The sequence below is a fragment of the Equus asinus genome, chromosome 23 (assembly GCF_041296235.1).
Source record: "Equus asinus isolate D_3611 breed Donkey chromosome 23, EquAss-T2T_v2, whole genome shotgun sequence".
NCBI classification, from domain to species: domain Eukaryota; kingdom Metazoa; phylum Chordata; class Mammalia; order Perissodactyla; family Equidae; genus Equus; species Equus asinus.
This window is the reverse complement of record NC_091812.1, coordinates 57,743,624-57,769,789: the sequence shown is the minus strand read 5'-3', so window position 1 is coordinate 57,769,789 and position 26,166 is coordinate 57,743,624. Positions and strand designations below refer to the sequence as shown.

The window sequence follows — 26,166 nt, the reverse complement described above, 5'->3', positions numbered from 1 at the left end:
GTTAAAATTATAATGCTATATGTTTCTAAAGATACTTACGATATGGGATGGTCCTGTATCATGTCATTAATTGCACACAATTCAGATTTTACCCCATGGTCTTTATTCTTTCATTCTGTGTCTATTAGACACTAATACCATCTTGCAGAGGGTCTATAATTTACATTATCTGCTTCGTTAAAAAATATCCATATCTCAAAGAATTCCCGCAAAATTCTATTATGAAATTTGTAATGTGTTCTATTGAAAATAATCTTGAATTATGGCCGCAAAAATATTTCACCTAACAAAAAAATAGACTATATAAAACAAAATCTTCCAAAAATTATATCATACCATCGTTTCTTCAGAATAACACAAATAAAGAAAAATAGGATACCATTTTAGAAGTGTTGACCATATGACTTTATTCACTTAATCTCAGACATTATTTATTATTCTCACCAGAACTGTAGGCTTTATATTTTGGGTAAATTTCATCTACTTTTTAAAACCATGTAATTTTGTACCTAAGGTCATTTATTTGCTTAGAGAGGAGTACTTTTTCTGGCATCCCCTCTTTCTGGCTTCTTGCCTGTCTGTGTCCTTTAGTGATACCTGGAAGTTTGTTGTTATATGTCCCTGGAAAAGAGATCCGTGGAAAAGATACTGATGTGCTATCCACTCACAGCAAGATAGTGACAATGGGACTGAGGACAGGCTACACAGAAAATGGGACATGTTTGTTAATCTAGATTTATGTAAACATTTATAAAGCAGCCATTAGCGGTTGTTATAGGTGTTCAATAATCATATTTTGGTAAGTAGCCAGTGTCAATTGTGTTATCAACATAAACTCAAGGCCTCGTCTTGAGAACATCCCAGGGTAACATCCCAGATACAGTCTTCGTGTGTCTAATGCATTGTTTTATATTCTGGACTATTTGGAGGTCACGATTCCAGTGAAAATGCAACCGCCTGCATGGAACTGGTCCTCCGGAAGGTCAAGGAAGACCTGAAAGGGAAGAAGTAATCACTTTGCCCAAGAATATCTTAAACCTCTGCACTGTGGCCTCAGGGACTCCTCTGGCCTCCGGTGCTGGCCGTGGAGTTTGGTCTATAAAGGTCTGAGGTTTCTTGACACTTTCAAAGAGAAGAGGAAGAGAAAAAACACTGTTGAGGTTTATTTTATTACATTTTAAAGGTTAAATTTCCACATCAACTTCTGAAGTTGTGACTGGGGGTGGGGGGAGGAATAAGTTCGGTGGACTTTTCCACTCATCTTCGTGGGGAGTGTGTGAATAACAGTGCAAGATGGTTAAAGTTGAAGTAATGGGTCCATGACCTTCACAAAGGTCATTTCTCAGGTTACTTCTATTTCTTTCTCTGAATCCCTAAAACCATCATACTGCTTGGAGTTAAAAACATTTTTACCTAACAAAATTGTAACAGTTTTCTTTAGATCTCCTATATATAAATAGAAGTTTTCTTCACAAAATATATGGAAGTAAATGTAAAATGTTCAATGCACTCTGTTAACATAAAGGTTTTGGTCATTTGGCTATTGTGTAATGTGTGTTTATTCTAACTGATGTACTGTTACTTGATTTTAATTTATATCAACAACTCACCTTTTTTTTTTTTTTTTTTTGCTGAGGAAGATTAGCCCTGAGCTAACATCTGTGCCTGTCTTCCTCTATTTTTTATATGTAGGATGCCTGCCACAGCCTGACTTGATAAGTGGTGCATAGGTCTGCACCTGGGATCTGAACCTGCAAACCCCAGGCTGCTGAAGCAGAGCGTGCAAACTTAACCACTACTTCACAGGGCCAGCCCCAATCTTCCTCTTTTTTTTCTTGAGGAGGATTAACCTTCAGCTAACATCTGTACCAGTCTTCCTCTATTTTGTATGTGGTCACTGCCATAGCATGGCTGATGAGTGGGGTAGGTCCACTCTTGGGATCCGAACCCGCGAATCCAGGCTGCCGAAGCAGAGAGCACTGAACTTAACCACTACACCATGGGCCCAGCCCCCACTGATATTTTTTTTAAAGGCAGTGTCCTATGGATCTTCTAAACACACTAAATTCTAATCTGTATTCCCAGTAGTTGAATTGACTAATCCTTTCAGGGGTTGGTTCTTTCTATCTTAATTGCTCCTTGGTAATGTGGAAACTACATGGCTTGATTCAATTTGAGTCTTGCCTTTGAGTGAAAGTCCATGACTTTTCAACTTAATGCTGCTGACACGCTACAGAACTCTTTCCCAGTGGAATAGATAAGTCACAGAGGAATCAATCGTGTGGCCTTTGTGCCAGGAGTGAATTAGTTGCCTTCTGACAGTTGATTGTGACAGTATGCTCTCAATAAACATACCGCACGTTGGCTCCCTTGAATTGTGAATTTACAAATAAATCTTAATGATCACTGAATACCTTTTTCTTCCTACCCCAAGTACTTCTTAGTCATCTCTCTTGTTACGTATTTGATGTGAGAACAATTCATAATGATGTGATTTTAAATAAGGTATACTCAAGAAGGCCAAACTATTATAGAAAAAACTTACCACGCATTCCAAAGCCATAGCCAAAATTTGGAAACATTATCTACATCTTTAGATCATCCTTGCTCTCGTTCAGTTCCATCTATGTGCAAATAGGAGTTGTCAGGAGTATCGTCACAACATCTGAGTAACAAGCAAAAGTAACTCATATATATATTTGGACCTATTTTCAATGGCTCTTCATTGAGTTTCCACTTAGTCGGTTACATAAATGGTCCGCCAGCAGCCCTGCTTCCGCTCTGTCTCTGCTTGAATATGCGGTTGTGAATAAAGAACGCACGGGATAAATTCAGTTTCATGGTCATTGTTTCTGAGCACATCAGTTTGGTTATATGGCAGGGATATGAAACTTTATGCGGTATGTTGAACTATTTAACATTGTAACACAGTTAAAAGGGATCCCAATTCTAAGCCCTCAGTTCACATTGGCACACCACCGAGCTGTGCCGCCCTGGTGCAAGAAAATGGACTAGACAGGAGAACACTTCTGGAAGATGTTTCCAGCCTTGTGAGCTTGATTACCATGTCTGGTGGCGTATACCCACCAGCTGCTCTACCTGTGTATTACTGACAAGTTAGAGGATGATAATTTAAGGTGTTTTTCCATAGAGTGTGTTAAAGACATTTGGCAATACCTGTGAGATTCCTGGACGGAAAGTGGGTAGGCAAGACATTTATTCACTCACTATATGATTTCAGTGCAACATGTGCCTACAGTATAAATGGGAAGCTCACACTCAATCAAAACTAAAACTTTTTACAATGTGCAATACATGTAAGAATGTTAATTTGATAAATGTCACATGTCTCCCAAATGTAATTCCAGGCTTACTAATTTCTTAAAATACACAAATCATTGTTACCAGAGAAATTAAAACTAAATCCCATTAATTTATCTATTAAACTTATTTATACTTCTCCAAAGGCTCTTGGGCTTCTAAGGACTGAGATGTCAGTCTATTTTTAAATGTTAGTCATTCTGCGTTGACTTGTGGGCTCTGGAACCACATGACAAAGTTGTCAAAGAACCAAATGCAAGCGGGATGGCTTCAGCAGGTGAGGGAGAACATTTATAGGTAGAAGAATCTCTTTTACCTCGCTCGGGTTTTTCAGTTTCTTCAGCGTTAACCTGTGTCCTGTTAGAACGCATACATTTCCCCCACCTTTCTCATCTGTCCTATCAGGGTCAGTGTTAGGTTTATTCACAATATTTTAGTGCTACACAGCAACCCATTTTATAGCACTCAATATAAAGGTAAATATCAAAAATATCTAGGACAATAAGGAGTCATGCATTACAGTAATTGTACTCTCACACCTTCCTGTAAAGTCCACACTTTTAGAAAAATATATTATTGCATATGAAACCACAAACAGGCATTCTGATTTCAGCACATTCTTACTCAAAACAGTATATACAGTCCTATTGGAGTTAGAGTGTACTATAGGTTCACGCACGGGGGTTTTTGTGGTGGAAGTCCAGACACACAGCAATATATATACACTTCTATATACTATGTCACCTCTCTTGGCAAGGGCTTGCTTGCTTGCTTTCTTGGCATCAAGGTATCCAGGGTCTGTCATGCCAGTGAAGGGGAGCGGAATATCGCGATGAAGATGGTCTGCCTAGGCTGCTTCCTCAGCAGAGCAGTCGATTCCTGCGTAGGTGAACTTCTCATACAGCGTGGTGTTCACGTAGGTCTAGGACAGCAAGAGTGGTTCAGACACAGGCTGCCTTAGTGCTGCCCCCCTCAGGGCAGTCACGGTAAAACCTTGTTTCCTTAGCTTGCTACACTTCAAACACTAGATAATTCGGGACGTTTTTCTGTCCTCAAGCCCTCTATTGTATCTGACGACTTTCTTCCTAAAATGCATCCCCTGACTTCTGCAAGTAAGATTTCGTTCTCTCGCTTTCCTCAGTCTCTGAACTTCTCTTTCTCATTGTCTCCCATGGTGTCTCCTGAAATGGTCCCATTCTCTAAGGCTCCTTTCCCTGTCCACCTCTCGTCTTCATATCTCTCTGTGTGATCTCGTCCACATCTCTGTTTTAATTACCACTTGGGTTTTGATGACTTCTGAAATCTATTTCCATAGCCCATATTTGTCTTTTAACCCCAGATAGGTAGAGCCAACTTCCTTCTAGCAATTTTTATAGAATTCCTGACCCTCCCCATAGTAACCTGTTGTCTACTGGCTGTGTGTCCTTGGGCCAGTCACTTTCCATCTCTGTTTCTTCATCCATAAAGGGTCAGGCTATATGACTGATAAGATTCCTTCTGGCTCCAATAGGCTAATTCCATATATTGTTCTACCATGTATGACTATATCTTGTATAGCAATCTTACCTCCTCCAAAACTGTAACTTCCTCAAAGTTGGAGGCCGCATCTTTCATCTCCCTGTAATACCTAACACTACGCCCAGAAGAACTTGTTGAATTTTATCAACTTTTTATTAACCACACTGGGCACAAGAGGAATTCCACAGAAAGAGCCCCCCACTTTGAAATCTACACTCACCTTTCGCTCTTCTAACATCCTATTTAAGGACACCAATATCTGGGCAAATGAAGGCCTCTCGTAAGGCTTCTCCCGCCAGCACTGCCTCATCAGATCATACCTTTGAAAACAAAGAGTTAAAGAGATAACACCTGTGATTCAGGGTGGGGTGGGGTGGCGGGTGGGGATGCAACATATGGTCACTGCGCCTGGCCAGCAGAAGACAAAACGAAGATCTAGGAATTTCTGTGAGGCCTCCCACCTCCATATCCAAGCCCACATTCTTCTCCTGGCGGATCTGGTGCCTACCCTGGGTACGACTCCTGCAGGATCTTGGTCTGAGCTATTCTGATGGTCTGGCAGGAACTGAGGTATGTTTCTAGGGCAGCATTTGATACTACGTCTCTCAAAATGTTCGCGTTTCATTAAAAAAAAAAAATGAGTCCATGCTCAAATAAATTTGCAAAATGCCACCTATTGCATCTCCTTCTTAGGGAGCAGCATAGTGAAATGTTGAGAAATCCTGCCATTAAAAACAAACAAAAAACCTTTTTAACCAGATTTCACATGAAGCTTCTCAAACGTGATTGACCACAGAACTCCTTTTCCCTTGTATCGTGTGTATATCTTGCATGTTCCGTGAACATAGTTTGGGGAGCACTGGTCTAAGGCAGTACTTTCCCAAATGTGGCTGGAACTACTTGCATTGTTAAAACCGGGATCCCTGGGACCTACACTAGACCTACAGAATCAGAATGTCTGGGCGTGGGACCCAGGATGCTCTAGCTTTGAGTGTCCTGCACCAGTTACGTAATTAATAGCATCCTCTCTCACTCTCGGAAGTGGCTCAGTCCGGGCAATATGTTATTTGCTCAGTGTAGACTCTTCCATTCTCCAAATCGTGCCAGTTAGGCAGCTTCTCCCTCAGCCAGCTCTGGGAATGGCAGTATCACTGAAGTGAATCCTTCTTCTCCTTGGAACAATTCTTACTCGTGGAAAATAATCCTCGCAGAGGCGGGATTGATGAAGAAAAGTCCATCTTCCTTAATGTAACCCCTCCATCCTCAAGGTTAGTCTTGCGGTTTCATACATTTACTTCTTCATGAATAATTTCATCAGCTTAGTTCAGATCTTCTCTGCATTTGTTGCACTTCCTGATTTCACCCTTCCCGAGAATCATCCCCTTAAATTCCTCCTGGATTTCTATGCCTGCAAAGCTGTTATTCACTGCCCATTGCATGACAGACTTGGTTTAAAGAACTTTCCTCTGGCTATTTTTTTTCCAGCTTTTTTTCCTGGCTATTTGGCATTGTGTGTGTGTGTGTGTGTGTGCGTGCGAGCTCACATACAAGTATGGGTATATGTGTCCGTATCAGATAACTCCTTCATTAGAGTCAGTCTGACCAAGAAACGCACAGGAGGAAAAAATTAAGATAAGACAGCCCCAGGGCGAGGCCTGACTTACACCTCGTCATCACAGTTGAGGGGCTTCTCCAGTCTGTAGCCCTGGGGCAGCTTCTCGTAGAGTTCTGCACACGTCATCCCGCAGTAGGGGGTGCCCCCTGGAAGACAGGAAATGGTGCTGCCCTAAGCCCCCCAGGTGGAAGGCAGTGTGTCTCGCCCAGGGGCTCTAAAGTCAAGGACAGGGAGAAAGACAGGGTGTGCCAAGGGCAGGCGAGCCCCCAGTGGTCTTTCCTCTCTGAGCAAGCCCACTGCCCATCAAAGCTGGACTCAGGCCACAGCCTGCACCACAGTGTGGCCCTTCCGTCTGTGGAAGGATCCACCGTCCACCACAGGTTTCTTACCCAAAGTGCTGGTCCTCCTCCCTAAGTTTGTCCACACAGCACATCTACTGGACCAATGAAATCTATCTTTTTCCTAATGAGAAGTCTATGGTTATGTTATGCAATTCCTATTTTATCTGTAAGAGTTCCTGCCCAGTTTTAATTATAAAAGCAACCCATGTTATTGTAGAAAACTTGGAAAATACAAAAAAAAAAAAAAAAAAGCATGAAGAAAAAAAAACCCACAGTAGCTTTTATTACCTTTCTGTGTAGTCCTTCCAGTTTTTTAATGTGTAATATTCATAAACTGGGATCATAGTGTATAGGAAATGTTTCTGTTTTCTGGTTCGTATATTTTCACATACTATTAAATGGCCTTCAACAATGAGACTTTTCATGGCTGCATAATGTACCATCTTCAAGTGGGAAAAGTAAACTTGTGCTAGCTCAGTGCCAACTCTGCACAGCAGAGACAATTAACCTACAACAAAGTTCACGGCCACCAGGTTATTAGTGTTAAATATGACATTAGATACAGGGCTTATAGAAGAAGAAACATGGGAATAAAGATATTTATACATGGAAGCCCAGATGGTTCCGTTTCCAAGTCACAGCTGGTGGCCCCACAAACACATGGTACCCGTGGCATTACACAGAGGGGAGCACAGGCGATGCCGAGTCTCGCCTGGTAGATAAACACGGACACTCACCTAAGCTGACGATCTCCCAGAGTAACACTCCGTAGGACCATCTGCAGACGGGACAACAGGGAAACCAATCATAAGCAAACAGGGGGACCCGTCAGTGTTCTCCCCCAAAGCCACATAGCTGACTCCTTGTCAGAAAAGGAAATGTTACTATCTGCTCGCTAGGATAGGGCCTTGCACACTGCGTGTGTTATCTCCTCCTGGGCCAATGGAAGGATGGTAACAGGGGACCCATGTCAGCTCTGCGAGAGCCCCCACTCACGGGAGGCAGAGCATGCGAGGTGCTCTGTGGAAAGCAGGCGAGATTCTAAGCTGGAGAGATCTGAGTTCAATCCCATCTCTGCCACCTAATACTCGTGCGACCTGGGACGAGTTACCGAATGTCTTGAGGCCTCTTAGTATGTTCTTCTGAATGTGGGGACAGCAATTTCTGCCTCAGAGTTACACAGAGATGACGTGAGATAACATATTAAAGGCACCTCGTACACAGTGAGGACACAGTAAGTGCCAGCCCTGCCCGCCGCCCCCCCAGGCATAAGCAAAACCCCCTGGACAAGTCACCTCAACCCCCTGGACTCAGTTTTTCCCCCTGAAAATAGGTGGTGTGGGCAAGATGGCCTAAGTTTCAGTCCCAACCCTTCCTTCCCTGGCCAGCCTGAGACTTGTCACTGCAGGTGGCAAGCAGAGAGGTCTCCCTGTGTGGCCTTCCTTCTGTCGCTGCCGCCTCCGACCCTCAGCAGCTTTTCTGACTCCCTCCTGATCTGGGCCCTGTGTACCCAGGTCAGTCTGGGAGGTGGAGCCACGGGAAGGCAGGTGCGCCCCTCGCTCCTCTGAGGATGAAGAATTCAGCCCTTCTCCTTGACATGCGGAAGGAAAGCCAAAGCTTGCCGCCACTGATGCTACACCTGGAAATCTGTCCACTCTGGGCTCACGGAGCCTATGAATTTCCTCCTTGGGCTTATGGATTAGCTTTCTTCTGCAGAGGACCATGATATTCTTGCTTCTCTTTAAGACTTCTGTCAAATGTATATTTTTCTGGGAAAAAAAAAACCCTCAGTAATAAGAGGCTTACTTACACGTCACTGTTGGTTGTGTAGACGCTGTAATTTAGCGACTCGATCGCCATCCAGCGCACTGGCAGCCTTCCCTGGGGATGGGGACAACAAAGCGAGAGACCACTTAGGCAGGACAGGGACCCTTCACGTGGCTTGCAGCTCACCAGGAGCCGTGGCTCGCTTAAGTCCGCAGGGAGCCCAGTGTGGAATCCCGCAGACAAGCTGTGGCAGGCTCAGGAATTGGTTTGTGTGGGTCCCACCCACAATTGTGTTTTCACACTCAAAGACATGCGAATAGCATAAGCCCTACTTACCTCAGGGGGTCCCTACAACAGTCTTATATAAAGAAAACTGATAATTACGTGTGTGTGTGAATATGGGTGTGCATTTGGTAGTCATTCATTGATTAGTTTGTTCACTTTGTGGCTCTCAGAGGCACTCAGAGGTCTGAAAGGGGAGACAGGCCTAGAAGCCCGTGGGAGAGGCTGAGGCCATGTGGGGAGACCGACTGTGCCCGGAGGGGATGGGGAAGATTGTCCAGAGGGGAAGCTGAGCTCGGCTCTATAGGCTGTGTGGGCACCCTCATGGAGGGGGAGGAAGGGGCCGAAGGGAAGAGTGAACATATGTATGGAGAAGAGGAATAAGTTCTAGGCAATGCAGTCTCCCCTGGCTTTGGAGATCAGACGTGAGACGCTCACTGACCCTCGCATGCCTGGCCCTCACTCCCTCCAGGTTGTCCATGCTTCTTGGCTTATTGAGTCCAGCCTGGGAAAAAGGAGATGTGGACTGGACACTGGGAAGTTTGACTTCGGAGTTTTATTTTCCCAGTTTCTTCCAATTTGCTATGATCTGGGGTTCTCTTCCTGTCGACCCCCCCAAGAATCGTAGGAACCCTACGGAGATGTGGACACTGCCTCCCGGGGGTTTGTCCCAGTCCACCAGTGGCATTTCAGCCCACATTAGCCAGTGGTGGGGCAGAGAATCAGGAGTATTCAGGGGATCTTTCACAGCCCCCCTGGAACCGGAGTGGGCATTCTCCCAGACCACCCATCCCTGGGACTCCACTGCTGTGGACCCCAAAGATTGTTCCTGAATGTGCAGTTCGCCCCCAATTCTTTGTGAAGAGGCGCTATTTTGAAGCTCTTTCTGACCACAAATCCCAAGTGGTAGTTCTGAACTTTCCGGTTCAGTTATGAAAGTCTCCTTTCTCCCATCTCCACCTTCAGTGTTCTCCTCGCAGCCTCACCTCCCTTCTCTCCGTGTCCACCCCACCCCGCCTCCGGCCTGTCAGTCTAGCTCTCTCTGCTCATTAATTCGCAGCTGAGGAATGGAAAGAATTGTCTACATTTTCTGCGTTGTCTTTGCTTTCATTTGCCTGCTGGCTTTGGACCTCATGTCTCCTGAGTACCAACTTCCATGTGCATGTTGTCATTTTTTTCTTCTTTGACTTCTGGATTTGTCCAATTCTGTCTGTTCCTACTACTCTCACTGGGGTTCAGGCCGCTGTCTCTCACCTGGTCTCTTGCCCCTGGTTTCACCCTAATGATCTGCTCTCACACCACAATCAGAAGGATCTCTCTAAATGGCAAATCCCACCACATGGTTCCTTCCATTAAAATTCCTTAATGGCCCTATTGTCCCAAGATCCCAAATCCTCAGCTGAGTCCAAAATCCTTAGCTGGAATTCATGGCTCTTCAAGAAGACCTTATCTCTGCTTCCACCTCTGACCTTGAATTGTAACTCTTGCTTTTTTCTACATTACACTCCAGCCAGATTGAATTACTTAATCCCCAATGTTTCATACTTTCCTTCGTCTCTAGGCTGTTATATTTTTATATATATTGCATCCTCTAGGTTATCGAATTCATTCTCACTTCTCCAATGTCTATTTAATATCCACTTTAAAGCGCAGGAGTTAGCCTCCTCCAGGAAGCCCTCCAGGACTGCCCACAGGCCCGGTTCAGGGTGCTCCCTCTGTGTTCTCATGGTACCGGTGCCTTCCTTGCCCTCAGCACTTATCAACTGTTACAACTGCTCATTGTGTGTTTGTCTGTGAGCACTTTGAAGGTGGAGACTTTGTCTTACTCATGTTACCCCAAAACCTAGCACAAGCATGAAACACTGTAGTAATAAATAAAATGATTATGAGGGGATGATATATAAATCAATGATACTAAAACCCCAAATCACTGAGTACATTAGTTGGCAACACTTCCAGTATTAGAATCACCTGAGGGACTTTAAAAACACACAAACAAACTTGATGCAGGGACCCCAGCTCAGAACAACTGAATCATAATGTCTAAGCAGTAGGCTCTGCATCACTATTTTTTGAAAGCTCCCAGAGGATTCTGCGGCACAGTGAAAGTCGCGGACCTAAACCGCAGGCCGGAGGAGGGGGCCACTCTGCCTCCTGGTGGTGTCTCGCCACACTGCGCCCATCTTGCCGAAGCTCGCTCCTCTCCAAGCCTTCTCCTTTCTTCCTTCCTCAGCCTGTCCCTTTCCTCCCCAGACCCCAAGCTGCCACAGAACACTTTAGCCTGCAATTAGGAGATGCAGTGAAGCCCTGACCAGTGCTCTGCCCCTCTAAGAATTCCTCCTGAGCGCCCCAAGTCTACAGAAATCCCTGCCCTTTACTAAATGCCAAGCAGACCAGCTTGGGGTTCGCCTTGGTGATTTGAGGAGAGCATTCAAATAAAAAGCGCAGGTCGTGGGGTAAACTGTTTTCCTCCATTCGTTCCCTCATCCAGGGCACCACTTCCCCCAAATGTCGCAGTGCAGCAGGGAAAGGATTCTGTGGAGGAGACAGGAGGCTTCCAGGGGACCCAGGAGCAGCTGGGAGAGCAGAGTACCTGGGTGAGTGGCGGGTCCTGCTTCTTTAAGACGAGCCCAGCCCCTCCCCAGAGAAAGGGAAAAAAGTATTGCCTGGAAAGCAGCCCTGAGGGCGGCACCCCTGGCTTCTGAGAGTGTAGATGTTGATAAGTGTCAGGGCCAGGCTGTGTGGTGGTCCCTAAGAGCCAGAGGGGCCCCACCCCACCTTTATCACAAAAAGGAGTGGAAAGATCTAAAATGGTTATGTTCACTGTGATCTTAACTATGTAAAAATGCGTGCGCTTGTGAAAGGCAATAAGTAAAAACTGGAGAAAAAAAATGTGTCAAGGTAGTGAACTATGGGTCATTTCCTTTTCAAAACATTCTCGAAGATTGTTTGTGTTATCTTGTCGGCAACTAAGTATGTTGAAATAAGGATGTTGAAAAGAAAGGAAACCTGAATTTGAGGATAAAAACAAAAACCGGAGCCTTGAGGAGGCAATTCTGTACCCACAAGAGTAAAAGGACCCTCTGTATCATAGGAAAACTGGAGTCGCCCCAGGAAAGCTGAGCCCAGACCTGGAAAGGGAGAGCCACGCGCCTCAAGTGGACCCACCAAACACTCGCAAAGACTAAGGGTTTGTCAGCCCCAGGCCCTGCACCTGCTCATCCCACAGGGAAAGCAGGGGGTGGTGGTGGCATGTTGTAGGCACAGCACCAATGTCCAGGGATGCGGCATTTCCAGGGCTTTATGATCCCAGTGAGGGCAACAAAAGCAGAACGAGTCCATCTCCTCTCTTCTCCTAACACTGTGTTTGGGTTCTCCCGGGATCTTGTACTTGAAGATAAATATTACTGTTTGGAACAGCAGATATCATCAGGTGAAAGTGGATTCAATCTGGGCTTGAAGAAGGCCTCGAGAACTTTTGGCAAAGAGGGAAATCTTACCTGGGCCTTTAGAAGTGATGAGTTTCTGTATAGGGCCTCCTGGTCACGTGGAAACCTCATTCATTTATTTCCTTGATTTTATGGAAAGGATGTTAAATGTCTTTTTTCCCCTGCTATGTTTGCTGTGCATAAAGGGGGGACTGTGGGAGCTGCCCAGAGGTTTGTGAGTGAGACACCGAGGAGTCTGGACAGGGTACGGAACCAAGCTCCTGCACCACAGGGCGCATGTCCTGTTACTTGGCCCCGTGTGACAGAACCTTCTTCCTAGGTAAATATGGACCCTCCAGTCATTTGAGGAGTCAAAACTTAGAAAGGATGTTTGCTGGGCCAGGACAATATCCACTAGGATACCGGTCAGATGCCTCAATAGAGCAGTGGGGTTCTAAGAGAAGCCACACAGGAGAGGAACGTGGGCCTAGAAAGGATGTTGTCAACATCACATTCTGAACTCACCATCGTCTTCTTCACGTAGACTTCTTGACCTCGGGACAATCCGAAATCTGCTATTTTAGCTACATAGTTTTCACCAACTAAAATGTTCCTGGCAGCCAGATCTCTGTGGATAAACTGAAATTTTTGAAAAACATCATGTATTTTCAGCCACACATTTGCTTTTTCACTTCATTTTGTTAGCACAAAGCCACAGGGGCAAGAACTTCGGGAACTAGAGAAGAGAGGATAGTAGGAAAAGACATTCTGAAAAGTCACCAGAATCCAGTGCCCTCCAAGTTCTTTTCCAAAATCCTCAGTTAGTGGGTTCTGCCAGTGACCCACTGCATCCTGGGAGGAGCATTTCGGGGAAAAAACCCAGATCATTAAAGCTTCCGGTTATAAGGTAAGGCCTCTGCTATGGGGCCTTATCTGGAGCCACACGAAGGTCAGATCTGTTAGGGCCCCTCACCCCATACATACAATGCGATTCACTAGATAAATGTATTGTCAGTATTGGGCGTTAATCTCTATAAAAATAGATGAGATATGCACAAAGAGATTAAAATTAGGGAGGTGGTAAGAAGGAATTAAGAGAGGTTGACTGAAAAAAATGTACAAACCTCTAAACCCCCACTCTAGAGAGAACTTGAGTGGAAAGATATCCAAAGCAAGGTCTTCAGAACAAACCTGTTTTTGGCTCAAGTAGTCCATACCGCGGGCCACGTCTGCGGCGAAATGCAGGAGCTGCTGGGAGGACAGCGTGGAGGCGGTGCTGTTGGCAATGGCGAACGCTGGGTCGGTCTCCAGCACTCGGCTCTTGCGCAGGAAGTCCAGAAGGTTTCCGTGGGGCGCGTACTCGATGGCCAGGTACAGGTAGCCTGTGGGGAGAGGGAGAGACACCAGCGCGTCAGTAGCCCTGAACAGCTCTGACGTTTCTGAGACGTGCTGTGGTCCTTGGGAACTGCTTATAAAACTCCATTTTATCTGAAAGTAACGTGTGTAGTGGTGCCAACCTCCATCATGCTGGGGACAGGAGGCAGATCAGGGACGTCCTCCTGCAACACTTAAAGGGGGCCATGCTAGAACTTGGGGTTCTCCTCCTTCCCCATCCCCTCCCCTCTCCTACCAAGTGTGGACAGACATGGGGGGCTTCCGGAATGCTTTCACCTACTGGATAACAATAGGAGAACGAGAGCACAGCATTTGCTGCCAGAAGATTTAGGACAGCTAGTCCATGTGGTCTTTTGTTTTTTATTCAATATTGACTGAGAACCTAACGTGAGCCAGGCATTCTATTCCAGTCTGTCTCCAGCTTTTCTTGAGGTTATTTTGTGTTTGTTTAAAAAAAAAAAAGGATTACACATCCATAGCCCAAGGACCCACAACAGACAACTCTCTCTCTCCTGTGCCTTCTACTCTGCCCTAAAACCCATGCTGTGTCACCATATTGCCGATGAGGTCACTGGTCAGCAGAGTCTAGTGTCAGAGATGGCATGTTGCTTACAGAAACCAGAAAACTCAAACTTTTAGGAAAAAAAAAAAAACAATAGTTCCTGTAAGAAATTGTAGTCCACTGCCTTATTTTTAATCCAAATTATTTTCTTCTTCTTCTTTTTTAATTAAAAGTAATCTTTGATAAAAACATGGATCTTCAGAGCCGGTGAGAAGTAGAGTGGTTTTACTGTCTTTTACAGATAAATTTGTTTTGGTATACCATTTTTTTAAATTTAAAATGTTGAATGAATTTGGACTTCAAAGATATTCTAAGAAATTGAAATTCTGGCCAAAGAAAAGTCTTCTTGAACCCTGTTTTACTGTCAGGAAAGATGAACCTCAATTCTGGTATGAATGTGCTTTCTCACTTCTTTACTGAATTATAATTTTTTTCTTTTTCTTTTTTTTTTTTGGTGAGGAAGATTGTCCCTGACCTAACATCTGTGCCAATTTTCCTCTATTTTGTATATGGGATGCCATCACGGCATGGCTGGATGAGTGGTGTGTAGGTCTGACCCCGGGATCTGAACCTGCGCACCCCAGGCTGCCAAAGCAGAGTGTGCGGACCTAACCACCATGCCACCGGGCCAGTCTCTGAATTATAAATTTTAAGAGCCAGCCAACCAATTATGTGCTAATGTGCTGACAGAGCAAAATTTTAAAAGATACATATTTTTCTGTTGGTGGTGGTGATTTTTTTTGACTTTCGTCTCCTGCTGTCCCATGCTGATTACTGTTTTCAGGAAACAGCTCAAAAATAAATGTCATTACTTTGTTATTTAACCTACGGGACATGATCTGGCTTTCAGAATTACACCCTTATTGGATCTCAAAATGATATATTGTTTGAAGTACCAGTATTTTTAGTTTAATAAATTGAGGAAAAGGAAGTAGTCTCTTTTCTATTGTTGGTGTTTGTGCCGCAAAGTCAACAAGAGGCTGTCAAGTTTGTAAATAATTACTGTGTGGAGCTTTTTTGTGGGAGCAAACTTTTCCATGAGAAATCAAGTTGAAGCATAGATTCAGAATTATAAATCCAGGTAGCAGGCAGAGGTAAACCTATAGAGGTACTCAATAAATATTTGAATTAATAACATAAGTTGAACTTTAAGAGTATGTCATCGGTTTTTTTTGAGGAAGACTAGCCCTGAGCTAACATCTGCCAGTCCTCCTCTTTTTGCTGAGGAAGACTGGCCCTGAGCTAACACCTGTGCCCATCTTCCTCTACTTTATACATGGGACACCTACCACAGCATGGCGTGCCAAGTGGTGCCATGTCCACACCCGGGACCCGAACTGGCAAACCCCAGGCCACCAAAGCAGAACGTGCGAACTTAACCGCTGAGCCACCGGGCCGGCCCCTAAGAGTATGTGATCATTTTAAAGCTCCAAAGTAATCGTACAGGAAATCATTTTGGAAAAAAGCAACACTCTGTCAGATATAAGCTTATTAGTGTTATTATTATTTTACCCTAAGCATCACCAGTGCTTTCATAGTACAGTAGATTGTTGGCATTCATGGATTTAACATTCAGAGTATCAGTTTCTTGGGTCTGTAGGAAAATTAAGAAGACAGGCAATTAAGAAGAACCAATGCACTTCACTGTCTCTGGCGCTGAGGGCTCCCCCTGTCCACCTTCTAGTGGCGGCTGAGAAAGCCTCTGACTCAGCAAGGATGGGGGCATGCAGGAGCCGTGGATGCCTCTGGGCAGTAACAGCTGAACCATATCACAGGGCAAACGATCCAGCATTGGGACCTACCTCCAGAAAGACACCAAACCGCGGCCCAATCTATAAATGGAACTAGACGTTGAGATTGAAACTGCGACTTAAAAAAATAGGTATCATTCTTAAGATTATTCTCTTTCCTGATTTCAATATGGAAGGTGCTTGTTTCCAAAAAAAAAAAATATTCTGGCAGGAAAAGGGCATCTTACCACGATGTTCACACGCTCCTAAGAGATTGATGATGTTGGGGTGGTGTCCAAGTTTACAAAGAACCTCCAGTTCCCCCGCGAAGTCCCTGTGGTCGTCTTTGGAGGCGTATTCTGGGAAGAAAGGCAAGAGTTGTGACCCCTCTCCATTACTCCTCTTCAGAAACAAGTGACCCCTCCTGCTCCCCAGGACCTTCAGGTGCACTCAGTCACCGTCAGGTCTGGAAAACTGTATAGAGTCAAAGAGATTACTCTAACGCAGAGTGCGTGGCACTGTGGACGCCTTGGACTGATCCTTTGTTGTTAGCAGCTGTGCTGTGCATCTCCAGCCTGTACCCACTGACGCCAGTAGCCCAATAAAAACGTGTGCAGACATTGCCAAATGTCGCCCACAGGACAAAATCACCTGTCGTCGAGAACCACTGCTCTGAAGTTTTCCTGTTTAAGCTCTCAAATGCCCAGGGGAACGACTTGGTGGAGACGGAGCTGCCTCCACTTTGAGACTCCAGCTCTACCAGCTAAAGCTACCATCCAGAGGTAACTACGCTGACGAAGAGAATCAAAACTTCGGTAAAACATCACCAATAATGCATCCATCTCACTTTATTTATAATTTTAACCTGCTTTTTCACAAATCAGCCCTGCTAAAAAACTCAAATCCCGATGACGTTTTTATAGAACTTGCTTGGTAGCGAGAAACTGAGCTGTCTCTCTTTCTCTTCCCGTCATCCCATCTCTCCACCAGCGCTCGGATCAGAGGGAGAACGACCAGGCACCGGCCAGCCTGGAGAGAAGGCTCTGTGATGCACAGACTGACTGATCGGCCTTGAGTCGATGACACTGTGCAGAGAAATAACACTGGGTGCGGGGTGGATGGGACCGGGGTGCTGGCGGCCGTGCGCATGCCTGAAAGGCTCGGACGTTGTGGGAACGTTTCACGTGGGGACCCGCTAGACTGATTAGTGAGCAGCTCCAACTGGAGAACCCTGTTCAGACGACAGGAGCCTGAGGGTCAATGCCTTGGGAGCATTTTAAAGATGAAGTTCTTTATGATGAGGCTGTCCCCGCACTTTGGTAACTGCCCTCCTTGGGATGTGTTTCTGTCCCTGCAGACATTGCCTACCCTGGCGCCCTTTGAAGCTATTTTACCTCTTTACAGGGGCATGAGACAGACAATCAGCTCAGGTCAGCTCCCCAAAAAACTGATTTTACAAGATGTTATACCCTCTCTCCTCTCGCTCTCCTTACTGCTCCCCAAAACTCCCTGTGACTAAAGTAGCAAAACAGAAAAGGGATTTCGTGCTGGCAAACAAGGGGGGGTATGTGCATGCGTGTGTGTGTTTTAAACATATTACTATCTCTAAGCATAGATAATATTTTGTTTTGTTGGTTTTCTGATGTGTTTTCTAACAATGCAGAAAGCAGCGATGATTTCATAAGACACAGCATTCATTCTCATCTTTGGCTTGATATTGCAGTCAAAAAGAAGGAAACCCCATCAGCAACCTCAGGGAGCCCTCATTGTGAGCTGCCCGACAATAGCAGTTCACAGCTTTCCCAGCTCTGACACACCACTTTCCAAGTCGGGATGCTGTCAAAGCGACAGTGCCGCTTCACCATCAAGCCGTGCATGAAGTGCTGTTTCACACAGAAGAGGAGACGGCTAGTACCGCCAGGGACTAGTCATAGTCATTCTGCTTTCTCAGAAGACGTTTATCACCCAGGATTGTTAAATGGGTGGGCACCCAGCAGTCTTGAAATGAACACACTGGAAAAGGTTTCGTTCCTGGGACCTTAGATCAATGGTTTTCAAACTTGAAACAGTGTACGGTGTACAGAAGAATCACTGAGAAAGCTTGTTAAGAACACAGATTCCCCTGGGCGCCCCCACTATGAGATCTGAATCTAACAGAACAGGGAGAAGCAGCTGAGCAGAAGCATTTCCAACAAGGTCTCCAGGAATTTTGATGCAGACAATCCACGGAGGCAGTGGTTTGCAAAGTAAGGTCTCCGAACCCTCAGCAGCAGCAGCACCTGGGAACTAATTAGAAATGCAGATTCTCTGGCCCTCCCCCAGACTTACTGAATCAGAAACTGTTGAGGGGGGCACGGGGGGCAACAAGCCTTCCAGGCGATTCATGCATATTCCATTTTGAGAACCACTGCATTAAGAGAACAATGCCCCCCAAAAGTCAGCGGCGTGCGCCAGAGAATCTGCATCCTCATGTCCCCAGGAATCAAGACAGTGGTGTTTAAATAGCTGGTGCCTTCATGTTTACATCCTGACCGCTCCCAGCCTGACCTCAAAGGAAACATCACCTCCAGTTGCACAGAACAGCTACATCCCACAGCATGCCAATTTTTTGTTTAAAGAGTATAAGACCTTAGAGGAAAGATTCAACAGGAAGTCAGATTTTCTCCCCACCCTAGTGAAATGCTGACTCGATGTGGCCGAGCACTGACCTTTCATCCTCTTGATGGCAGCGTCCATCCGCAACCCATCCTTCTTAATGCGCGCTTTCAGAACCTGGCCAAAATTGCCCTCCCCAATCACGTCTTGAAATTTGATGTCATTCCAGTCAAGCACTGGATAAATTGTAGGATCTGGGTTGTTTTTGGCCTTCCTGTTCAGGGCCAGAGTTCCTGAGTTGAACTGCACAGCTGGTTCTTCCCTCTGGAAAAATAATTTTTTCATTGTTGTATGTCAGTGTTTTTCATAATTTGAAGGCGCATAATACCTCCTGGTTTGTATCCACACTAGGTAAAAAAAGAAATATCTAATTCTAGAATGAAGATGGAAATAGGTGTCATCTAACAGGCCCCCTCTGATGAGCTGGCTGTCCATACAGCTACATGGGCACAGTTTCAGGCCTCAGTGGAAAGCATGCCACAATCAATTAGCAATGTCTGCAGAGGGCAAGGGAAGGCAGAATACCAGCACGTGTGCCATGGCACGGCACATACCCAAGTTAGTCACACTTGAGTTTCTACTATGCTGTGGAATGAGCAGATGTTCAGTCCTGGTTTCAGAAAGAACTTGAGGATCCTATCTCTGGAGTCATAGGACGTGCCTCAGTGAGAGCTTTCCTGGCATCACCTTGGTCTATTCTTGGCTCTCACTCACTCTCTCTGGCTTGTCCTAAAGCTTAGACTCTCTCAAGCCCACTCTGGAGCAGCCTCTGGTCCAGAATGACTGACGCTTAGAGCAAAGCCCTCACAGTGTCTCCTTTTCTCCCAAGTTGAAGTGACTGCTGATGGAATTATGACAAAGCCCGGGTGTGAGGATGAGCTCCAGCACTCCTAACCCCCTCGTGGTCCTTCCTCTCCAGTGACAGCCCAAGGTGATCCAGCTGTGGCGTGAAGTCAGATAACAAATCTCCCCTTGTCCTAAACTGAGGGGGGTCTTGGGGACTTGTGTACAGCAAGGTATACATCAGTGGACCATGTCATTGTACTCAATGTTTTATATACAGAACCGATAAAGTCAGGTGCAAATTAATTGTACAGAGCCTGAAACCACAAACTAGAGAAACGTTCAGGCTGTCATATACCAAAAGGACGCCAAAGGGGTGCCTTTTGGTCAAGTGTGATTTTGTGGACCTTTGCTACTGGTCAAATTCCCAGATGAAAGAATGAGGCACTGCCAAGTGCCATGAGCCGTGACTGCAGACCGAAGGTTCACAGGAATGGGAGATACACCAGGTATATATGGTTCTTATAAATATATGAGGTATGACAGGCTTGAGGGAGATATTAGATGTAGGAAATGGGAACCGGAAACTTGTCCAGCACAGCACATCATTACACATCACACTGAGGTCTGCTTACCCTCAATGTCCTTCCCCACCAAAAATGTTCACTTCTTTATATGGCAAGATTACTATCTGGTGACATCACTAGGATGATCATACGTCTCATTTGGGTGGGACAACAGGCCTGTGTTAGGTCTAGTTTCCTGCATAATTAAAGAAACCTTTTCACTCTCAAAATTGTTTCAGTTTGGACAAGAAATTATATAGTCATGCTTCTTATCTCCCATTTCACAATGGAAGCCAAAGGGAAGATGAGACTTGCCTAAGGGAACTACTTGCTTTACAAGTAAATTTCCTGGTCCACATCCTGCAGTGGAGGTTCTGCATGTATGTGGACTCGCCCTCATGAGCTAGTAGGATGATGAGACATACCCCGTTTTGGAAGGCTTGGGCCATTCTCCTTTGGACGTTTGCCCTCTTCAGTTGCAACATGATGAGAAAGGCCAACAGCACCGTCAGGCAAGTCATTCCCGCCGAGCCAAGGATGGCTATAAGCAGCATCTTCCCGCCTCCGAGGTCTGCTGGTGCTGTGCAGGGGAACACAGGAGAAGCGGGTTAGTTTAGGTAGAAAGAGAGGCCAAGACCATCTTGGGAGAAGTTGCGGTGTAGCGGCAGCTCTAGCTCTGCCACCTAATTGCTAGGTGACCTGGGGATGCTCAATTATTTTCTGAAACTCAGTGCAGGTGAGTCTGACTCAGGGGTTGTTACAAGATTTAAAAAAAAAGTGCAAGAATGCTTTTTAAATGGCAATGTGCTAATGATTAGTTCAACTTTTACTTCCAAGTAGAGGCCCAAGCAGATGCACCTTGTCTAGTAACAGTGAGAGTGACTGACTTATGAGATATGGGACTTTGGGAAAGTGACTAAATCTCCCTGCACAATTTCCCCACCTAGAAAAGTGTTGAAGTTCTAGGATGCTAAGAGCTTGGAGTCCGTAAGATATTTGTTTCAGATTTTTTCTTGTTTTAAAGAGCTGATGGAGAAAATCTGAGGATACCAATGGGAGAAGGAAGGGAAGAAGGAAGGAAAAAATGACGGAAGAGAAAAACCATTAAGTTTAGGGCTTAGGTCAAAATCAACTATTAAAGACTATGGTCTAATCCTTCTACTTCTTTGCAAATAAAATGAAATTAGATATATTGTTATGAAAAACAGGATGTAGAGCATAATCTCATCTTCTTACAAGGATTCTTTTGTGACTTTCTATCTTTCCTTCTGTCTCCACACATGTGTGCATAAGGAGACATCTAGAAAGGAATGGTGAGGGTTTTTTGTTTTGTCCTGTTTTGTTTTTAAATTTTTCTGTTTGTATTTTATGTATAGCTTGGATTTAGGGCCTGTATACATTTTACCCAAACACAAGTAACTATAAAAATGATGCATTTATTAAGGATGTGATCTGAAAACTACGATGTTCTGTAGTTGGCGGACTCATCATCCCTTCGACCCTTCAAAAGTGTTCCAAAGGGTCAGCCCTGAAAACAGAGCTTGTGTGATTTTATTTCTTAAGCCTCAGATAACCCTCAAGAGAACTCAGAAGTTTTTAGTGCTACAAAATTTTCTGTAAAAATAGACCCTAGTCCAAATTATAAATTTGCAAAACTCGCTGTTTTTCTCTGATGTCCCGCTCTCTACATTCTCTTGCACACGTGGCACAGTGCAGAGGGCTGGGAGATGCCATTTCAGACAGACTTGGAAGGGCAGGAAGGCCTTCCACGTGCTGCCGTCCCGTCCACCCCAGGCCCTCGTTCACTTAATTACGTTCAACAGGTTTTCTCCATCACAATTACTGAGCATCGTGGGCTCGGCACCCTGAGGGGTCTCTATCTGTCTCAAAGAGCTTACTCTCTCTGGGGTGAGGGGTTAGCGGTGGATGTGGAGACGTAATAACCTGGATCTGAAAAGTAAAAGAAAACTCAGGATAGCATGGTGTCATCCAAGCTAAAAGAGGAGTTGATTTTTGTGAAGGTATGGAGAGTGTTCTTGGAGCCTCCCATTGAAGCACCTGCACAGGCCAGCCTCCACGAAGCAGGGTCAAATTCATATTCCTCAGAGCTGCAATGGCTGGATGGGGGTTGCTGATAGGCTACTTTGGTCTATGGTTCAATAATGGAAAATGGATCCACAGGGTATCCTTCTCAGGGCATTTTCATTTTAAGGACCTAATCTAGAGAGGGTAAAGCCTGTTAGGACAAATGAAATACGTCACATGATACGAATAGGGAGTAAATATCTTGACAATGGGGCTTTGCTGATACTCTCCAGAAATACGGAAATACCTGTCCACTCCACCAACCTTGAGATTTGGAGAGTGTCGTCAGTTCATGAGAAAGCTCTGGGTGGCTTGACCCTATGTTGTTCTCTGCAAAAATGTCCACCTGGTAAGCTGTTTCGGGCTCTAGGCCCTTGAGCTGATACTGGGTGATGGTGGCATTCTTGATTTTCACATCAATGTGCTGGTCTTCATTCTTGCCCTGAACTTTGTAGCGGATGGTAACAGAAGAAATAGAATAGCCATCCAAGATGGTCCAAGAGACCACGGCAGAGGAGTCTGTGATGTTGGAAATCTTGATGTTTCCTGGTTGAGGAGGGAGAACTGGAAATTTAAAAAAAAAAACAGTATTTCACTTCAGATGTACTACCGTCTCTTAGATCATCATGCTTCTGAGAGAGAGGTAATGTGAGCTCGTAAACCACGAACGGCTAATAGACACTTTCTCAGATGGTACTTCCAAGCAGTTGGTAGCAGACTCCTGCAGAGTCAACAGAATGGCACAAGATGCGAAAATGGCAACACATATATCACATATTTGCATCAAATTACACTAAATAAAGGCCTCAGAAATTGTTACTCCAAAAATCTACATTACCCTGTTCTTGGTGCTGGGAAGGATAGAAAGATTACGAGAGCCGACATTTATATAGGCCCTTCCATGTAGTAACTCATTTCCTCTTCTTAATAATCTTACCACAGGTATGGAGGCCCAGAAAGGTTAAGGGACTTGGCCAAGGTCACACGGCTATTAAGTAGAAGAAATAGGACTCGACTCCTGGCAGTCTGACGGCATGGGCCACTGTCTTAGCCACTGTCCCATGTGGCCTATCCTTGCGCTAAGCGCATTTATGGAGCACTAGCAAGTCAGGGTATACATAAGAAACTGGTTAAGCATCTAGCTGACAAAGTGCTGTAAGGATTTGGGAAAAAGAGAACATTCCGTTCAGGGGCATAGGGAGGAAGAGAGAGAGGTGCTTGGAGGTGTTCCAGATGAAGACGGCATGCAGAATCATCTCTGCACTCAAATTCCCTCCCGATAAAGGGCACGGGCTGGAAGGGAACTCTGTGACTCCACAGAGCCTAAAGCTATGGGACTCAAGGAAAGAAGGAACCCACAGTCTTGCCCTTGATAGTAACTGGAGCTTACATTTGTGAGGCTGTTTACAAGCTGCTTCCAAATGCAGGCTCTCTCTTGACCCTCATAACCACACAGGCAGGGAGGTAAGCAAGGCTGAGATTTTTAATTATTCAAATTCCTAGAGATGAGGAAACTAACACTTCAAAAACGTAAGGGACTTGTACTGTCCTGATAAGCAAGTAGCAGAGCCAGGCCACTTCACGCCATATGAAAGTTACTGCTTATAAGCAAATTAGAACCTTCTGGAAATGTTTTAACGTACATTCTTTCTATTCTCAATTCTCAGAGATTCTTCTTCATTCTAAATTTCCTCTTTCCATGATGTTGATTCCCCATATCATACTCCTTAGGTAACTGTGGCAATTTATGAGAATTAGGTACTGGATTTTGAGCCCTCCAAATCTGATTGTCATTTTCTATGTCTAACAGGTGGTAAATTATCCAAAATCACAATTAATCAACAGTATAATATCTTAACTTCCTTTGCATCCAGTACCAAGCTTTTGTATATCCTCACAAAAATATAAAATAACCTTCCTTTACACAAGGAGATTACAGAATATTAGGAATATTAACATCTTCAGATTACTATGAACATATATTTAATATTTGTATAACAGTGCCTCAAAAAAAATTCACCTTCATAAACCAGTGGGATTCCAAGCCTGTCACAAAAAGAAGCAGTGCCTTGCAGACACCTGCTGGAAGAATAATTAATATAATTTTGGTGCCAACTAAAAATCATAAATTTGCATGTGCCAATTTATCCACTTTATGCCTAAAAGAAGTCACCCTTTGGGATAGCTCAGTGGACGTCTGATTCAGATTCAGTGAGACTGAGCCTGATAATCTACATTTTATCAGGTCCCCCAGTAACTCTAAAGTTGATTCTAAAACACTTTAGCAGATGCTAATCAGATTGTAAACGATTTGGAAGTGGGATACGCCTGTGAGAGGAGCTTCTCCAAGAACCGACCTTGCTTTGAAGCTGTCGGTTGCCCGTTCAAAGAGACAAATGGGTAGCATGGTTTGGCAAGAACAAACAAAACATAGAACTGAAATGTGATTGAGAGTCCTAGCCCACAATTTACTAGCTGTTCACCTTTGGTCAGTGACTGATCCTTCTTTGTGCCTCAGGTTCCTCATCTGCTAAATGTCATGATAATTCCGACTCTACTTTCTTCATAAAGTCATTGTATCAAACGAGATACTCTGCATACACATAGACAGGAACACATTATACACATGTATTATTTTTTACCTATGTTTGGGACCATATACCAAATCTAATTCATTCCACTCCTTACACTTGGTCCAGTTGGAATTGCTAGGCTGGACATTAACATAAACTTTATAACTAAAAGCATTAATTTTATTTCTGAACAACCTATATGCAAGATCAGCCAATGACAACATAGTATATTAACAAATATATCAGTTAAGACTGAAATGTTCTCATCCACATCCTCCTTGCCGTAATTTCCTGACCCTGTAGGGACGGGCTCCTCCCCTGCCGATCTCAGCATCTCTACCACCACCACCAGCACAATCCTCCCCCTAGTCAAACTCCACTCAACCTCCCTCTTTCAGTGACTACTACCTGGTTTTCATTTAATCCTATAAATATGATTCTGATGATGTGATTTTGATAGTTCAATATTTAATAGTTTGATATTTAATTCTAATGAGGGTAAAACTTATAGTGCTTATAGTGAATGAACATCTAAGACAACTTTGGAAAAGAAAGTAGTGATTCACCCTACTGTTATCACGACATTTAATAAATCTATAGTAATTTAAAGAGGTTGGAAATGGTGCAGGAACACACACAAATCAATGGAAAAGAACAGAGTGCCCAGAAATAGATGCAAAACCAATATGAGAACTTGGCATCTGATACAGAAAGCATCACAAGTCACTATTCAGTGTGTGGCATTGGGACCACTGGCTTGCCATATGTGAATAAATAAGATTAAAACAAAAAAGGTTAAAATGTTTACACCATACCCCAAAATAACATCCCTATATTTGGAGACCTAAATACGCAAAAACAAAACACTAGAACTAGCAGAAAAAAATACAGACAGTGTATTTATGACCTTGGGGTCATAATTCCAAATCAGGGAATAATTCTAAAACAGCAAATAATTCCAAAACAGGGAATAATTCCAAAACATAAAAAGTACAAACCACAGAGGTAAATATTCACAGGTCTGATTACATCAAAATGTAAACTATCTGTAGGGTAAAAGATACCACAAAAAATAAAGAGATTAGGAGAATTTACTTGCAATATATATAATAAGATTAGTGTCCAAACTGTATAAACAATTTTACAAATCAGTAAGAAAAGACAATCATTAGCAAATGTGCAAAGTTTATCAACAAATCTATCAAATGAGGAAATCGAACTGCCCAACAAAATGCCCAAGAAAAGATGCTCAACCTTGCCAGTTATCAGGGAAATGAAAATTGAAATTAACTGTGAGGCATCATTTTTTATCTTTGAGATTGACAAAAATAAAATGGTCTGACAATATCAAGTGATACAGATATAGGAACAGGAGAGAGATACAGAGATGGATGTAGGGAAAAATGGTACTCTCATATACTCCTGGACATGGTACACATTGAATAGCCACTTTAGAGGGTAACAGCCCATCAGTTCCTCTTCTGGACGTGCTCCCTAGAAAAGCCCTCACACCTCTGCACATGGAGGCATGTATAAGGACGGCCA

General features: G+C 44.3%; 1 protein-coding gene across 1 annotated transcript in view; it reads right to left on the bottom strand.

Moving 5' to 3' along the window:
- Window positions 1–381: 381 nt before the first annotated feature.
- TEK (TEK receptor tyrosine kinase) overlaps window positions 382–26,166 on the bottom strand; it is a 106,517-nt gene continuing 80,732 nt past the window's right edge. The window contains exons 13-23 of the mRNA XM_014853381.3: window positions 22,313–22,612; window positions 20,389–20,543; window positions 18,668–18,878; window positions 16,208–16,318; window positions 13,464–13,654; window positions 12,798–12,911; window positions 8,606–8,676; window positions 7,533–7,573; window positions 6,504–6,600; window positions 5,060–5,159; window positions 382–4,243 (exon numbers count right to left, since the gene is read on the bottom strand). Of these exons, the coding sequence (XP_014708867.1) occupies window positions 4,169–4,243; window positions 5,060–5,159; window positions 6,504–6,600; window positions 7,533–7,573; window positions 8,606–8,676; window positions 12,798–12,911; window positions 13,464–13,654; window positions 16,208–16,318; window positions 18,668–18,878; window positions 20,389–20,543; window positions 22,313–22,612 (1,466 nt within the window). The 3' untranslated portion in view covers window positions 382–4,168. The remainder of the gene's footprint in view (window positions 4,244–5,059; window positions 5,160–6,503; window positions 6,601–7,532; window positions 7,574–8,605; window positions 8,677–12,797; window positions 12,912–13,463; window positions 13,655–16,207; window positions 16,319–18,667; window positions 18,879–20,388; window positions 20,544–22,312; window positions 22,613–26,166) is intronic.